The sequence below is a fragment of the Lonchura striata genome, chromosome 3 (genome assembly GCF_046129695.1).
Source record: "Lonchura striata isolate bLonStr1 chromosome 3, bLonStr1.mat, whole genome shotgun sequence".
Lineage (NCBI taxonomy): Eukaryota > Metazoa > Chordata > Aves > Passeriformes > Estrildidae > Lonchura > Lonchura striata.
The window spans coordinates 819933-837500 of NC_134605.1; the positions used below are offsets into that span (position 1 = coordinate 819933).

At 41.4% G+C, this 17568-nt stretch overlaps 1 protein-coding gene across 11 annotated transcripts in view; it reads left to right on the plus strand.

The window, feature by feature from the left end:
* Positions 1-17568, plus strand: part of EHBP1 (EH domain binding protein 1) — a 211109-nt gene that overhangs the window by 162823 nt on the left and 30718 nt on the right. For 6 of the 11 annotated variants that reach the window (XM_021555826.3, XM_077781833.1, XM_031504209.2 and 3 more), the window contains 5 exons: positions 3696-3812; positions 6593-6720; positions 9359-9500; positions 9651-9757; positions 12382-12505. In XM_021555826.3, the coding sequence (XP_021411501.1) occupies positions 3696-3812; positions 6593-6720; positions 9359-9500; positions 9651-9757; positions 12382-12505 (618 nt within the window). The remainder of the gene's footprint in view (positions 1-3695; positions 3813-6592; positions 6721-9358; positions 9501-9650; positions 9758-12381; positions 12506-17568) is intronic. The other 5 variants (XM_031504212.2, XM_031504210.2, XM_021555828.3 and 2 more) reach the window with 2 other exon arrangements.

Consider the following 17568-nt stretch of genomic DNA (forward strand, 5'->3'; position numbering starts at 1 on the left):
CATCAAAGATATCTGTTATCTCTTCGTCATGTTGTTCCTTTTATCATTTATAATTGCAAAATCTTGTTGTAACATGCTGCCTAAGCACCATTTCCCTTTTAATACACTGGAAGAACATTGAACCGGAAAAAAACCCTAGAGTAATTTAAATCAAGGAATCTAGATTTTTAAAGATACTTGACAAATTCTGAAATGACTTCAAATTACTGCTTTTAATTGATTTTTTTTTTAAATAAAGTGTAAATGTCCTGATAATCATATTCAGTCAAAGTCTGCCAACTTTAAATTAAATACTAGGTCAGGTCATTATCTGATACAGAAACTGGTGTCTTCCACATTGCCATCTCTTTTGTTTCCTAAAATGGTGGTGTCAAAGGCAATGCCTCTGATCTCATCTTGCAATATTAAATTAAAGAAAATCAAATAATCTAATACAAGCATTCCCTTAGTATGCAGGAGTCTTAAACCCTGTCATCTTGTTTAGATTGTTTTGACACATCTAGCATCTGGTGGGATGTCTAGTAGCTGTGAGCTGACCTTGTGAGCTGACTCTTTTGGGTGATTCCAAAAGTCAAATTGCCTGCTTCTAGGCTCCAGGTGGATTTGGTTTCCCTCTGCCATGAGAGTGTCTCTCTTTCTTCCCTTTTACCTCTTCCAAATGTCCACAGTAGCCCAGTCATGCTTTCAGCGTGCCCCAGGGAACTCCAGGACGTGTCTGGGAGTACCATGGCCTGAGTGCCACTGAATTTCTCCAACACCATCATGAAGGATTTATAATGGTGTGCAAAGTCCAGCTCCTCATCAGAAACAGTCAAGCAGCTTTGAAGGAAATTCAAAACCATCAGAATTGCTGCTGTTGTTGCTTTACCATTCTCTGTTTTCTCTTCAGTCCGCTTTTTATCCCTTTACTTTTTGTTCTTTTCTCCACTTGATGAAGATCATGTTGTACCCTTCTACTTTGTTCAGATATCTCTGCACTTTCTGGAACAGGAGTCCATATCCCAGGAGCACCTGTGTGAGTTTAAGTGGAAATAAAGTGGGTGGCTCAGAGGGTTGGGAGTGTTTCTGCCCACCCACTTCCACACCTGAAGCACAATCTGTCAGGTCCCAGGTCTGGTCACAGATCTGGCTCAATCTGGGGCAGCTTGGAAGAGAGCTGAGTCTTCTAGAGACCAAGGAGAGCACCTGGAGGGAGCCCAGGGAAGTCGTGGTGCTCAGTGAAGCACAGGGGTCCTGCTTCTCAGGCTGCTGCTCCATCACACACGCAGCCAGCGCTGGATAAGTGGAACCTCTTTGCTCCTGTCTGCAGCAAGAGCCTTACCCTGAATCAGCAGAGGTCTGTGAAAGTTCTTGACTAGTTACAGGGCAATTGAGGGAGCAGCTGGTTAGGAAAAAAAGTAGTAGACATAAAAAAATCAACAGGCTCCTAAAATGGGAATTACAGGTGCTGTGGAGATAAAGGGATAGAGTAAAGATACAGTTGTATGATCTTCATGACAGCAGTGTGGGCCTAAAGTCCAAGCTGGGAATGAGGTGGAGTGTGTTTTCAAGGCATGAGTTATCAGCACCAATCCTGGTCCAAACCTCTGGGATTCAGAAGTATGGCATCATGATACTATATTTAGGACCCTTTTTGTTTATATGATATTTGAATATAGCTATGTCCTGTATTTATAAATTCTATTTTTTGTCCTGTCTTGGATGTTTTAAAGTTCCTTTAGTTACTGTATTGTTTCTTCAGACACACTTTAGCCTACTCCTTTTTATCATTTTTACACACATGCATGTGTGCATAGGAAAAAAATGTTACTGTAAGTCTGAACAAGTGTAGATAGCATTTGATATGAGATCTAAAAGTGAGTAAATACAATGAATCTACTTACTTTGAAAGTACTAATCTAGCTTTTATGGACTTGAATTTCATTATATATTTGTATTGAAAATGTGAGTCAGGATTTTTTCTGGGATCTACTTCACAATTCAGAACTTGCTATTTGATCTTCTTCAGCTTACTTCTTCTGTGCCATAATTTACCTACATCATCATCATAATTGTAATTATAATAATCGCCTACTTCATAAAACATTATGGGGCTCATTTATGAGTGATATTCATAAGCTGCTCTGAGAAACTTGGTAGAAAGATCCCATAAAATATAATTACAATTATTATTTTATTTAAAATATGTGTAGCTTACAAACAATGCTGATGAAAAATAGTGCAGTGAAGCACTTTTAACTTACTCATCAATGACTTGGAAGAAGGGGCAGATGCCTGCTCAGCAGGTTCCTGGTGCCAGGAGCTGGGAGCGGTGGCCAAGAGCCCTTCAGAGGGACCTCGGCAGCCTGGAGGGATGGGCAGGGCAGAACCTCCTGAGCTCAGCAAGGACAAGTGCAGGGTCCTGCAGCTGGGCAGAGCAGCCCCAGGCAGCAGCACGGGCTGGCTGAGCTGTGGGCAGCAGCTCTGCACAGGAGGCCCTGGGTGCTGCTGGACACCCAGCTGTCCATGGGCCAGCCCTGCCCTGGGGACAAGGAGGCCACGGGGACCCTGGGCTGCCTCAGGAGCTGCACTGCCAGCAGGGCAGGGAGGGGATCCTGCCCCTCTGCTCAGCCCTGCTGGGGCCACTCTGCAGTGCTGTGTCCACTGCTGGGATCCTCAGCACAGGAGAGACCTGGAGCTCCTGCAGAGGGCCCAGCACAGGGGAGCAGGACGATGAAGGGGCTGGAGCAGCTCCGTTCTAGGAGAGGCTGGGGGAGCTGGGCCTGTTCCCCTGGAGCAGAGACACCCAGAGGAACCTGATCCATGGCTGCCAGTGTCTGCAGGGAGGGGCCAGAGCAGGGCCAGGCTCTGCTGGGCACCGGGCAGTGGCACAGGAGGCAGCGGGCAGGAGCTGAGGCTCAGCAAGTTCCACCTGAACGTGAGGAAGAACTTCCCTGTGCAGTGCCCCAGCAGGGCACAGATTGCCCACAGAGGCTGTGGAGTGTCCCTCCTGGGGACAGTCAGGAGCCATCTGGACACCATCCTGTGCCTGTGCTCTGGGGTGGGAGGCTGGAGCAGGTGACCCACGGTGGTTCTTCCCAGCCTGAGCCATCCTCTGGTTTTGGGAAAGCAGCAATTCATGTGTGTGCTCTCACTGCCCCTGACATAGTTGCTTACTGAGTGTGATGTTCCAGGTGGTAGCCTTCCTCCCTGTACTAGAAGGAGACTTTAAAACCTAGGCAAGGTGCAGTGATCACTGCTCTGGGATGTGCTGTACAAGGTGAGGAGTAGCAAGTGTCACCAAGCTGGGAGCTCAGTACCTGGAGCCTTTCTCAGGAGACAGGAGCTCCAGGTCCTTCTGCTGCCCAGACCCATGGCAGCTTTGGCACCCATTCTGCACCATGCAGAACTGGGAGCCTGGGGGAACCATTCTATCTCACGTTACCCAGAGGTTCAGCACAGGGAACAGCCACTGCTGAGGCCAGACTGCCTTTTTTGGGGCAGGAGTTTCCAGCAGAGACTCCCATATGTTTGATGAATTGCCTCTGTTTAAAGATACATCCAGAAGTGGACAGACTGGAGTCTCCTTACAGACTTATTTAATTATGTGCATTTTTATAATAATTCAGCTTGTTCCCTAAAGCATTCATTTTTTTTGCGTGATGTGTTGCATGTACATATGAAAATACTAACCTTAATGCTGTGTGTTCCTACAGATGAGGATGAGGATGATGATAATATTGAGATAGATACTAATGAGGAGGCTCCTGAATGCTCTGTTACTGGAGGTGGAGATGAACTTACTAACCTAGAAAATGACCTTGATTCAACGGGTAATTTAAATAATGGCTATTTTGTGTATTTTGCATGACTAACACTCCATCATCATATAAATACCAATGTGCTGCTTGTCTCTCTGTCAGCTTTATTCCCATGTGCCTTTTTAGGTCTCTTAAACCCTAATGTTTAATATCCTGCATTCCTGTTTAGTTGAAATTTAAAATCAACAAAATTATTCTTTCCAGTGACATCAGATTTAAATGTCTTTTGCTCTTTTGATGGGGAAGGGGGCCCTAGGCCACAGTGGTAAAGCAGAGCCAGCTGAGAGCACCTTGCCTGGGTTGTGCCACGTAGGCAGAGGGATGAGCAATGGTGTGGGTGACTACAGCTGCCACTCTGCACTGCCATCCTGGCCCATCTGCTCAGGGAAGAGGAGCAAATGTGCCTTTCTGTGTTCATATACAGACTTGGTGTCTCTCTGGTTCCTTCCAAGGACCACCTCTTGTGTTTGCACTTTGTTGCCCCAGTGAGGGGCATAAATATGAGCAGAAGCAGTCCTATTTACTTAATATTGTTCGAATAACAGGGGTTTTATAAGCACATAAAGTCACAGGAGTGTTATTCCCCCTTTCAAAAATCTTCAAGCCCAGCTGGAGTTAAGGTGGTAAATGTGGTGCTGAATACCTTGGAATCCTACAGTGAGCTCAGGCCTGGAGTAACTTGGCCAGGACTGTGTCTTGAAACAGGCAGTAGAGGAGAGGATATCTGCAGCATCCTCTGGCTTGATTCTGCCCATGCCAGCTGGACCCAAAAGTGTAGTCCATAATATGTTAAATCAGAACCTCATTTAGTGTCTTTTCTTTGTAAATTAAACCAACAGTGGTGTGCATATATAGTGCTTTGTGGTCTTGCTTGCATGCAAAAGATTTGAGTCGTGTCCTTTATTTTTTTCTATTTGAGCATTTCCAGACACAGGAGAAAATATATTTAATGTTTCCAGCACTTGAATTTAGCTTACTCAAATCAGAATCCTGTAAATTAATTTTTTAATAAAAACTGGTTAATTTTTGGAGGAATAGAGCTGATTAAGTGAGTATTCCTGTCCCATTGCCCAGTGGCTTACCAACATTTATTTCTCTGGGCCTTCTTTTCTGAGAGGTACCTTTTCAGGGATACAAACCCACTGCCCAGTTCACCATGGGGAGCCATTCTGGAAAAGACCTGGGACATCATTTTGCAGTTCAGGCTGCCCAGTAGCCAGAGGTACAGACAAGTAAGAAAGAAGATGGGCAGTAATACAGAAAGCAGTCTAGTGCCGTGGTAGAAATCAGACTTACATGGATTTTGGTTTAAATCTGCCAGTCATACCAAGTATAGGCTGAATCTCCTGGGAACACCTAAAAGCACAACTATTAAGTGACATTTCAGATTTGGGATCATTAGGGACCATCTTAGTTAGTCCCCTGCTGAATCTTAGCTACTCTTATCTCTCTCAAGAAGAGAAAATTTATTTTTACGCCTTCTTGGTTTTAAGTATCAGTTCTGTCTGTATTTGTCAGTACTTCTATGTGTTGTGAGCCTCTTATATCATGGTTATTACATGATGTTTATGTATAAACCCACGAGAACCTGCATGTACCTACATGTGAGCCTCAATTAAGGACACCCTGACTGGGTGTGCCAGAGGAAAGGGAAACTATCCTTTTTCATAATCCAGCCCAGCCCATTGCTGCTGGAGACAGGCAGCATTTGACTGCCCACATGCCAAAAATGTTTTGGCTAGTATCGGAGCGCTCCAGACCTTGGAAGGAGCTGTGTGGCTAAGCAGTGATGACTCCACTTTCCACACCAGCTAGACGTCACCAGCCTGCAGTGAAAAACTCAGGCTGTGCACGTGGGAAAACACAGAACTGCTCTTTGCTCTGCCTGTGACCCAGGGCCAGGTGTCAGTGCATCCCATGTGCAGGTGATGCTCCCGTGCAGGGGTGATTCCTCACGTGGGGCTGCATGCACAGTGTGTGTCTGGGGGCTTCTGTGCCACTCTTCCTCTGCTGCCCTGCCCAGGCACAGCTCCACAGCCTGTGCTGCAGCTTGCTATTAACACCTTCCTCCTCCTCACGTGCTGTGTGTGTAGGTAACTCCATGTGTAGGTGTGTTACAAATTCATGCAGTCAACGCTCACGTACAGGATGAGCATTAGTGGGAGGTAAAGTTCTCTACTGCTATTTATTTGGGCTCTGATCCAAGTTGCTAAAATGGATTTAAAAATTTGAGGGCTTCAGCAGACTTCGAGTCTGTGCCTTTGGTGCAGTTCTGAAGCATTTTATGACTCCCAGTTTCAATATATTCTATGAATCATAGTAAGTTATTACTAGAAAGTAGTCTTTTTTGATACTGAATTTTATGCGAAGTTGTGCCAAGAAGCCTTAGGATGAATTAGTAGTTCATAAATCTGAGGGGTTATCAGTAAGTAAATTATATGATAAATCATCATCTTTAAATAAATGGTTTTTTAAGTGTGTTTTTATATCAAAGCATATGTATGTACCCATTGGCGGTAACTTTAAACATTATCTGCTTTCAGTATTTTTCACCTGCTGTCTGCAAGCATGTTTACTTGTTCAGCTGAGTGTCATGTATGTTTTCCAAGGAAAAAATCTGTGTGTTACACAAACCTGTACCAATCCCAATCACAAAAACAATTCCTTCTATTTTTTTAAGTTCAAAATGATAGCAAAGTGAATTAAATCTACCTTTTAAATTGCTACATTGTTGTAGCGAATCTACATTGAAATGCATCTCACTCTGTTGTATGTGGTATTTGCATATTTAGCAGAACAAAACAGTAAGTTGGTGGATTTGAAGCTGAAGAAGCTCCTAGAGGCTCAGCCACAGGTGGCAAATTCACTCTCCAGTGCTGCTCAGAAAACTGTAACAGATAGCTCAGAGCAAGACATTAAGGTAAGTTTTGCTTAATGCTTTTTGTTTTGGTACCTGTGTGTTATGATCAAAGGTTTGTATTTTGTGAGGAGGAAAATAATTTCTTACCAAATCTTTCAGAATCAGAAACACAGAAAATCTTCCTGGCAGTGCAGTTAGCTTTGCAATGCACTGGGTTTTTCCTGCTGATTGATCAACACATTTTCTTTTTTTTTTTTTTTTTTTTTTTCCTTAATCTTGATCCTTGTCATTGGCAGAACACTATAAGAAGCTCTCTCAATTCTGCCTGCTCAGGTTGTTACTGATACCAGAAATGCAGCACGGGCTCCATCCTGCTGCTGGTGCAATCAGCAGCTGGACTAACTGACCTGAATGGGAGAGGGGTTGCTCTCTCAGAGATTTGCTTCCCTCCCAGTGCTGATCCTCTGTTTCTTCTACATTAAAATTAAGCTATGGTACACTTTAAAGGCTTACATACTTTGGGTGCTTGATGAGTGCTTCTGAGAAAAACAGACATGAGTTTGTGGTGTATATGGGCACTTTGCCTATTCTTAATGTTCACCACTTCAGCATAAAGTGCCCACCAATCAATTTTCTATTTCATTTTCTTAATTAGACCCCTTGTGTTCTTGCTATTCTGTTTTTTTTAAAAAATAGTCCCTGTATGTCATTAATATCCTATGGCTCTGGGGCACTTCCAGTTGGGTATAACTTTTCACCCACCTGCAGTCTGTGGGGAGAGCACTGCTGACTGAAAGGATTTCCTTCCCCAGATACAGAGATGCTTTGAAGTCCCAAAACAATGACTTTCATTGCTTTTCCCTTACACTGTCGGTTCCTATAAATTGGTGATGAAAGTGTGTGGCAGCAGCAGAGGACTTTCGGTCTCTATCTTTGAACAAAAGGAAGCCTGGATCAAGTCTGATTTTTGCGTTCAATTTAGCTTTCTGCAGTGGATTTAATGCAAAATGAAGCTGGCCCAAGAATAATACAATGGATTGAAAAGGCTAACTGAATTAGTGGGCTTAGAGGAATACATTTGTAAAGTGGCAGAAGTCCCCAGTCATAAAAAGGTTTCTTAAAATGGGATTTACTAGCTAATCACACTGATATTTTAGCATGTTGCCAGGCCTAAAAAATTAGCCATGTTTGTTTATTTTGGTAAAGACTCTAGTTTAGGCTGTCAGATGGTTATTATACTAATAACAAGAAACCACCTTTTATTTAACCAAAATCTTATAACCACCTGACCAGTGCAGCTGAAAAGTCATCCAGAGGTACAAGCATTACTTGTTTAAGCCTTAATTGTGTGAAATGACACACAGGGGTAATTTGGTAGCACCTAACCTGACAAAAATTGTATTTCTCTTTATAAAAAGCATTTGTGAAGGAGTTGATTTTTTGTAAGGTACTCCCACAAAAAGGTGCAACTTAACAGTTTATCTCTGCGTGCGTCCTTTCTAAGGAAGGGTTGAAAGGCGGCGTTATAAGGAATATATGGTGTCCATCTGTTCTCATGGAGCTCTTGGCATTGAGGTGGATTTGTTTTTTAATAAAATGCAGTTTACAGGTTTCTAAATGAGGCATTCTGTGTTTGTGGAAAAGGATAAACTGTTACCTTCCCTTGGGGATTGTGTATCCCCGGCCTCCTTGAGGCGAGAGAATAGGCCGTTGGAGAACTCCCTCATTACCAATTGTCTCAATGCAGAGGAAGGGCAAAGTCTTGGTAGCTTTTGATAACCAGTTTCAGCATTCAGCAGGCTTAGCTATTAGTCATGCATCTTAGCCTTTCCCTATTTACTTTCAAAACACTTAATAAAAATAATAAAAGATTAGGTATAAAATGAAATATTTGTTTGGTACACAGCACCTCGGTATCTGCAGCTTCCACACACCACAGTGGTTCAGTCTTCTGGGATATTTCGTGTTGATAGAATCATTTGAATTTGTTACCAGTATTAACATAGGAAGCCCTGGAAAAGATAATTGTAGTTTCCTTAGCTGTAAAGGGCTTACTTACAAATCTGGCTTTGGAAAGTTATAGCTGATGAAATGCAGTTCAGTGGGGTAGCATTATAATCCTACCTTTTAGACTTCATCCAGCATTAGTGGTTTATCTCAATGGGCATAAAATTAGAAACTAGTTCTTCTTGTCATACAAGTCTATGGGACTACAGAAAACAACAGATTTCTGTAGCGGGCAGGGAGAGAGGCTGAAGGCAACACGCTTTAAAATGATACAGATCGTGTTCGGGGGCAGAGACGCCGCGACTTGGCAGCAGCACACGCGGGGCTTGGCACAGCAAAGTGCAGAGGAGCTATTTTTGTTTAAAATGGGCATCGCTGGCAAATGCCGGCCACAATGAAGAAAGGTCTGCTTGCTAAAGAAGTAGAGAGTTCTGCAGGAGGGTGCCCACAGAGCAAAAAGCCAGTCGTTGCCCCCACATATTAAACAAAACAAAAAAAAAAAGGAAAAGTTAATCACTCTTCTACTTTTTTCCCCGCAGCTGAGACTTCCATCCAATATAAAGCGCGGCCCAAGTTGTGAAATCCACTTTGTGAAAGCTGTGTGCTGTCCCCTCACAAAAACGTACCTTTCAAATTAATGTCTTCCCGCTTGTAAACAAAAGAAACTGTTGTGTGTCTGGTTTTTCCCCAGCAGAATGGAACAGAGGAACATCGTGCTGAGCGATCACAAAAAGCAGCAGAACGGTTTAGAAATCCCGTTGTGTTCAGCAAGGACTCGACCGTCAGGAAAACTCAGCTCCAGTCTTTCAGTCAATACGTGGAGAGCAGACCAGGTAGGAGAAAATATAAAACCTGTTTTCCCATCTTATGATTTAATAATATTTAACAATAAATATGTGAAAACCCGATAATGTAAGTCCACATTTCAATACATAAATATCAAGCTTTATAATAATTTTACATGTCTTTTCCCTTTTTTCAAGAGATGAAAAGGCAGAGATCAATACAGGAAGATACAAAGAGAGGAAATGAGGAGAAGGCTGCGATAGCTGAGACTCAGAGGAAGCCATCAGAAGATGAAGTGCTTAATGTATATTAATTTTTTGTCTGGTTTCATGATTGCTGATAATTCCAAACTGTATGTGGAAATAGTGCCTTTATTTGTTAAAATGAGATGTTAGGGTTTTTTAGATGTCAATCTCCAGTGCATTCAAAGCAGAGTGAGAGGGGTGCACTGTTGAATTAGTCTGCAGTGTGGTGATAATTGTCAGATTAAAAAAATGAATTTTTCAGAGTTCCACAGCCCCAGCTTCCTTGAGACATTTCCATCAGGGCACTTCCCATAAAGAGATTCCAGTATTGATCTACCGGGAGGATTTTAATTATTACAATAGCAGATACCGCAGAGCTGCAGTTAGAGGGAAGAGTCACATGAGACCTGCTAGAATTTCTCAGCCAACCCATTTTGTTGGCTTGGGTTAATGGGTGTTCAACCTTTCCATTATCCAGATCAGCCGTGAATTACTAGCTGAATGATGTTTGCATTAATATAATATATATGGTAATTTCTTCACTTAATTAACGGGGAGGTTCAGCTCAGTAGGGGTATGGGCTGATCATGTGTAAAATTGATTTGTGAGGGAAATATTTGATAGACCGCAGGGAGAAAGCTGGTTTTGATGGACAGCTGCGGGACAGAAGCAGGAAGAACCAAGTTTTAACCTGAATTTTTTTTTGTCTGAAAGCGCAACACAGCCTTTGAGGGTGGTTGTTTGTTGGTCTCCACAGTTTATCTGAACACATTAGTGGTTTTTGCTGAGGCAATCTGGAGCTGAGTAGCAATTTTGTACTGCTGTCATATCTACACCAAAACATCGAACTTTTTACGAGCTGGAGTTATTTTTAGCCCAGTTGTACTTTTGCAGAGCTGAAAAGGTCTGGAACAGTGAGTTCACATTATATATGCAGATGATACACATGAACTCTTGGGATATTACAGCCTGACACAGCATTTCTTTTCATCTTCTAATAGCAATTGTTAACAATTATACATGCTGACATTAGGGAAGTTTTCATACTATTTTCAATTAATTATAGTTGATGAAAGGCAATATATTGTCACTTCAACTCCCCAGACTGAATTTTTTTCTTTCTTCCGGGTCTGCTCTCAGGGAGTTTTGGTTTTGTTGTTGCTGTTTTATGGCTATACAACTGGTAGAAAAAGGTTTTCCATTAGGGATGCTACTGTTGGCTATTGTGTAGGAAGAGAAGGACCAGATTAATGTCCTTGAATTTGGATGTCCTAAATTTTGAAGTTCTATGCTCGTTACTGGTCCTGGGAGCTCAGCCATGCTGTTAACTTTCACTTTGAACATGTCTTTATTTGAAATAACATGCTGATATGATTATTATGCCTGCTGCCTGAATATGAAGTTGAATTGATTATTTCAGACACATTTACAGAAAAACAATTGAAAGCACTCAGTGAAAGTATCTGAGACCCTTATGCAGCAACAAGTTAGCCTCTAGTAGGGAAATAAGTCTCAAAAAAAACCCCAAAAAACTGTGTATTTTTCTGTTCATAAAGGACAGTGATTTTTTCCTTTACGTGGTGTAGATGAAACATTAAATAATTTTGTCAGGGCTTTTTTACCTATTTAAAACATTCACCCAGGCTTTGGGTCAGGTGTAGGAGGAAAAAAGTTCATGGAAGGTAGCTTGGAAATAGTGACATGTTTTTCTTAACTTATGCAAAAATGTGCTTCAGTAATTACATTTTAGCATTGTGTGGAAGTTGTTGAGCCACATGAGAGTAACTTGGAGGTGCTGAATGCCTTTGCTTGGGCTCCGACGAGACAGGTACATGGCTTTGGAAGCACTTGGAGATCTGTGTGGTCGTGTGCAGGGCAGTGCTGTGGAGTCACAGGGTGCAAGAGGCAGACTTGGCCTGTTAGGGTGTTCCCACAGCTCTCTTGCTAAGGTGCAGCAGGGTTTGTCAGTGTGGCATCCCTGGGCTGCCTCCTGGCCAGCTGGGATTGGCACAGAGGCAGGACAGCTCAGGTTGGTCCCCGTGCACCCGAGTGCCTGCCCAGAGCCTTGTCACCACTTTCCAGGATAAGAGTTGTAGTTAATTAGTGCTGTTTTTACAGATCACCCTGTAGGCAGGCCAGCTCCTTCAGCAGGGAAACCCAGAGGGGCAGGATGGCCCAGGCTGGGGGCCCTCAGTGCTACAGCTGGCTCAGAGGAGCAAAACAAGCCAGAGGTCTTGTTCATGGCTTGGTTTTAATCTTAAAAGCCCACTTTTTAATTGCCACTGGACACTCTTGTGCTAATTTTTCTAGCCCCGAAAGTTAACATTTTAAAAGTGAATCGGACCTGAATGGAGTAGAAATGGCACATTAAAGGGTGCTTTATTTGTATTAACATTGTTACAGCAGCTTTTATGCACTTACAAGTAAATTACAGGAATTTCAAAATAGCTGCCAGCTAGTAAAAAGCTGCAAAATCAAATGTTCTCTAAAGAAAAAAAAACAAGGTATTTTAATAAACAAATAAGGACATTTGGCAAAATTGTAAAGTTTGTGAAATGTGTTAGCTTTTTGGTAGTGAGCATGATATTTGGTTGTTTAGGTAAGTGCCTTACTAAGTGTTTGTGGAAAGGAAAAATGCAACTTACAAGTGATGTTTTTTCTTCTTGTTTGTTCTCTTTAACAGAAAGGGTTCAAAGACACCAGTCAGTATGTTGTAGGAGAATTGGCAGCACTAGAGAATGAGCAAAAGCAAATTGACACCCGTGCCGCGCTGGTGGAGAAGCGCCTTCGCTATCTCATGGACACAGGTACGGTGCCCAATTACACTGTAAACAGTTTTGGCAAATTGAGCGTTCACAAACTCTTATAGAGTTTTGGAAGTGTGAATCTTTGAAGCCTGAATGTTCAGCAAAACTGCCTTGAAAATAAAAAGGCTGCGATTTGCAGCCACCTCTCTGGGCCCTGGTGATAAGAGTGCCTTCATGGGAAGTGATAACTTGCCCTGATACCGTGTGAGCCAGCACTATTGAACAGTGTGCTCATCCATGCAGAGTTGGAATACACATCTGTGCCTCATTGATATGCCACTGCTTAAAAAAAAAAAAAAAAAAGAAAAAAAAAAAAAAAGAAAAAAAGTAAGATCTTCACTGTTCTACTGATTCAGTGGGAAAAAAAATTTGGCCAGCTAAAGCCATGTACTGCATGAAACAGCACAGTACATGGAGGAAGGCTCCATTGACTAGATCACTGAAATTTAAGAATACTATCTGGCTACTGATGCTCCACAATTATTTTATTTGTTTATTTTCAGGGGGATAGGTTTTAAAAGTCTGTAATACTTGGTGTTGTAGGTGCCATTGAAAGGATTAAAATATATGGGCAATTTTTTGTTAAAGGCACAATGGTTGTGACTTCAACTATGAACTTTAGATGGGTATTAGGTGCTGGTGGTCATCAGAGATGGAGAGGTTAAACCATATCAATTGGAAACAAAAGGTGCTTTGGTGTTTCAAAAATAAATAGTAGGTCCAAAAACTGTTCTTCCTATCCAGGGGAAAAAAGTTAGTTGGTCCAGATTACTTTATGGGTAAATTGTCATTGTAAGTTATATGGATATCTGATGTCATAAGCTTGAAGCCCATCTTTAACTGAGAGAATATGTTTTAAAGAAAATTTGAATCGACTGTTACATTTTGTAGTGCAGATGAATTGACTTTAGATAAGTTCAATACTTTGAAATGAGCCTGCCACTTGTATCCAAATATTAGGGTGGTTTTTTCAACATATTTACTTTCTCATGTGCTGAGGGTTTTTTTATTTTTTTAATTAATTTTACAAAAACATGCAAATCAGAAACTATTTCCATGCTGAGTAGATATTTGTTTAGTAGGACTTTTACCTATTGTGGTTTTTGAAGTACTTTTTCAAATGCATTACATCTTGATCTTTAGTTATTTAGCTAGAAAAAATGTGTATGTATTGTCCTGCACTTTCTTGTGTACTTTTTTGTGTTTGTGAAATGTATGTTCTGCACAAAAGAGCCAGTGCAATATTTCACAAGTGTTATACTCCAGGTTTTACTTATAGATACATATGGAGTTATCAGCATAGCACTTGGGGATTTTAAAAACTCTAATAACAATGTTATTATTGTATTGAAGTTATTTTGTCCATTTTAAAAGAGATTTCTTATTAATTTTAATTTCTTGTATTTTGAAGTATGACAGAAGTTGCTGTGTTCTTCCTATCAGACCATGATGAGGTTAATTTTTTTTCTAAGTGTCCTGCATAAAATAGGAGTCTAGAACACAGCTGGAAAGTAAGAGTGTAGTTTAGAGGCTTGTAACTAGAATACTGATAAATATCCATCACTTCTTGGACTGTGGAGAAGGGGACAAGTGGTTCAGGCATAATAAAATATTTACTTTTAGTTGTAACATTTTCTGAGCATTCAGGATTTAATTTAATGCAATTGATTTGACAAGTCAATTATAAGCATCCTATTTGTGTTCTCAGCTAAAAAACGCACTTTAGGAGAAAACATGTGAAAACTGGAGTTTTTAATCTATAGTTAACTTAATAGCCTTGAAAGCAGGGGTTCTCAAATTTCTCTAGCACTGGTTCACATCTTACCAGAGAGCCTTCAGAGGATCTGCTGTATCTCATCTCATTAGTGGCTCTCTTTGTCAGGGTGGCACTTGGTTTTCTTCCTTACCTCCCAAAGGGAAGTCATTCCTCAAGCACACAGATCAGGTGCTCGTGCCCATGTTCCTCATCCCAGCCTTTTCTGTCAGAAGAAGGGAGACTGAGGGAGGGATCTGGAAACAAAAATGATGAGTCAACACCATATGACCTGCCTGCCTGCCAGGGCCACCAAGGGATCTGTAAAGCCAAGTCTGAGGGAAGAAAGAAACCACAGCATGGGAGCTAAAAAAGCCCTGAAGGGCTGTTGATGATGATCTCGGGGTTTGACTCCCTTAGGTGTTAGTACACACCAGAAAGATGGAAATGTGAAATGCTGCCAGCTCTCAGAGCTGTTCTGACAAGTCTTCTGATATTTGGGTTTTCTGAAAATGCAGGCTTTAGGAACAAGGAAGACACTTGGGCATGTGTAGTAAAAAGATCCTGAAAACTCAACATGAAGGACAAGAAACACAAATGAATTGGTTTAATAATTAGCAGTCTTTTAAAATCACATTTCTTTCATAATTTTGTAGTGCTTGGGGTTGTAATACTGGAGAACCTCAGTCAAGTAAAGGTCTCTGCTGACCTTATTTCTTAGCAGCTGAAGCAGGGTACCATGTTTGTACATTTGTGTCAGGAAGGGCTTACACTGAATGATCCTAACAACTGTTTGCAGGGTCCTAGTCCCATCAGTGTGGGAGCACATTTGGAACTGGGATTTTCAGTGTTGTTTCCAAGTGTGCCAAGACCATGCAAGATAAATTAAACAACTGAGAGACTGCCATCATGATTCAGTCATTTGCCTTGAAATTAAATTCAAGAAGAAGGTAGAGCATGGTCTGCTGGGGACTGGACCATCTTTTCCTTCTCCACTGTGCTTGGCCTGTTTCTTTATTAAGACTTACTAAGAAGAAAGCACTGTCTCTTCCTTCCCATCCTTCTCCAGCACAAGACTGGGGGTGTTTTTTCCAGTGGGGAGACTCTTTGCCACCTGGCAGCTTTTTATCCTTAGGAGTTCTAGAGTCCTTTCTGTTGCTTAGCCAGGAAGGATTTTTTCAGGCAGCAGCTTGAACATTATTCTGTATCATTCATTTCAAATCATACATTCATTTCATAGAAAAAGATTTTTGTATCTTCTCCATGTGTCAAAACATTTTTTCTAGTGTTCCACCTGTCTTGGGAATTTCCTTACTATGGGCTAGTGGTAAGACCAGAAAGATATAGTGACTAACCCTTGGACACTGCAAGCTTTGATTAATGTGAAAGAAATCCTATGGTTTCACCAAAAGAGAAGCAAATAAGCATAAATAATATATATTCTTGGTTAGGTCCCAGCTGATGGCATTGTTTGACTTTGTTAGATATTTCACATTTTAGAGAAGGTTTCTAGCACTTAGAATTGCAAAGAAAAGGTTGAAAATGCCATCCTGGTTTTGATAGGGATGCAGTGGCTGTTGGTAGCTGGGAGAAGTGGAACCTGGAGGTTCCCAATGCCCCATTCCCTTTGTGGCATGGACAGGGAGAGAGGAGTCCTTGACACGGCTGCTCTCCATCCATTCCCTGGGATGCAGCCTGGGTTGCAGAGTATCCTTCCACCACTGCCCCTGGAGCTGCTGCCCTCCAGAATGAAGGGCATCTAATGGAAGTGGGGCTGGAGGAAGACAGCCCAGGTCCTTGTCTGCACAGGGATTGCCATTTTCCTGCTCTGCTAGGGAGCTTTTTTGGCTGGGGAAAACAAGTTTCTGGCCCTTGGCCAAAAGGGAGCTGATACTTCCAAAGTTCATCAGCTAGGCACAGAGTTTGGAACTGGCTGAAGCTTTGCATTTCCGGTGCCAGCTGCTCATGATTTGACTAGAAACACTTTTCTAAGATGTGTGAAAAAATAAAAGTTATTAAAATTCCTGGGTTGCTGATTTCCATTTGAATCTGAGCAGTCACACTTTTATTAATACGCAGTAATTTATGTCAGTGGTGGCGTAACCTCAGTCCCCAGTCTTTGCACTTGTAATGAAAATGTAACCTCAGCCTGTTCCAGTGCAGTGTGGTTGCTGCTCCACTGGAAAGCTGTGAGGGGAATCAGTGCTTCAGTGCCCTGAGCTCCCTGGAATAACCTCATGGCACCTTTGCTGTTGTTGTTGGGCTATAGGTAAGAGTTTATATCTTAAATTTTGCAACATCCGCCCTATGAAGCAGCACCACAAACACCTTACTGGGTACAAGTTTTTAGAGAGAAGACAGCCCAGATGTTCAAGTAAGAGGAATGAGTTGGATGATATAAAAGTCATGATCTAATATCATTGATTTTTCTTCTTCCTCTGTTATAATGGCTTGAAACTAAATGATGACAGAGGTAGGATTATCTTGCTTTCCTCGGGATTGTATTTACCCATGTTGTGCCTAACCTGCTATGGGCAAAATAGTTTTGTCTCTGCTTCTGGCAGTGTCTTCCTCCACTGCAAATTCTTCCATCATTGCATTTTAAGGTGTCCATCATCTTGATATCCAAATGCTAATTAAAATGCAGAATTATCACATAGCGCAGTTAAAATCAAAGTCAAAGAATGCTGGTTTACAAATCTCTAATCTGAAATTTACCTCTTTTTCAGTCACTGTTTCTTCACTAATTGCATAAACAAGTATTTGAAAAAAAATATTGTAGCTATCAGATATTTTGTTATCTGGCCACAGGGTATGAAGTGTTTTTAATTGTTTTTCTGATTAACTTCAGGCTCCCAAATTCAAGTAGAAGCATATTTGTGTTTTCAGTGCGAGATCCTGTACCTTACTAATGGATGAGTATGTTTGTGGTACTGTACAAGGATTAATGAAATTTAGAAAAAAACCTCTGCTGCTGCTGATTGACCACTGATGGTAAATGTAATTGAATTAGCAGTGCACTAAAATAAATGTAGACAAAATAAATATAGACAAGAAAATCTGGTGAAAGCTTCTGTAATGTTTTAGATTAATAGGCATACAGAATTCTTCACATTTTTTATTACGTTGTCCCTAGATGAATTCAAAGTAATTGGGGTGGTTAATTTTATTTACACAGAGCCGTTCACAGCGCATTAAATAATAGAGATAATTGAACAAGAATTGTCAAGTGTGTACTGATATCAGACATATTACAGAAGGGAATGTGCATAAAACTTCATTTCTATGCAGCCATTGTTTATGGTAATTA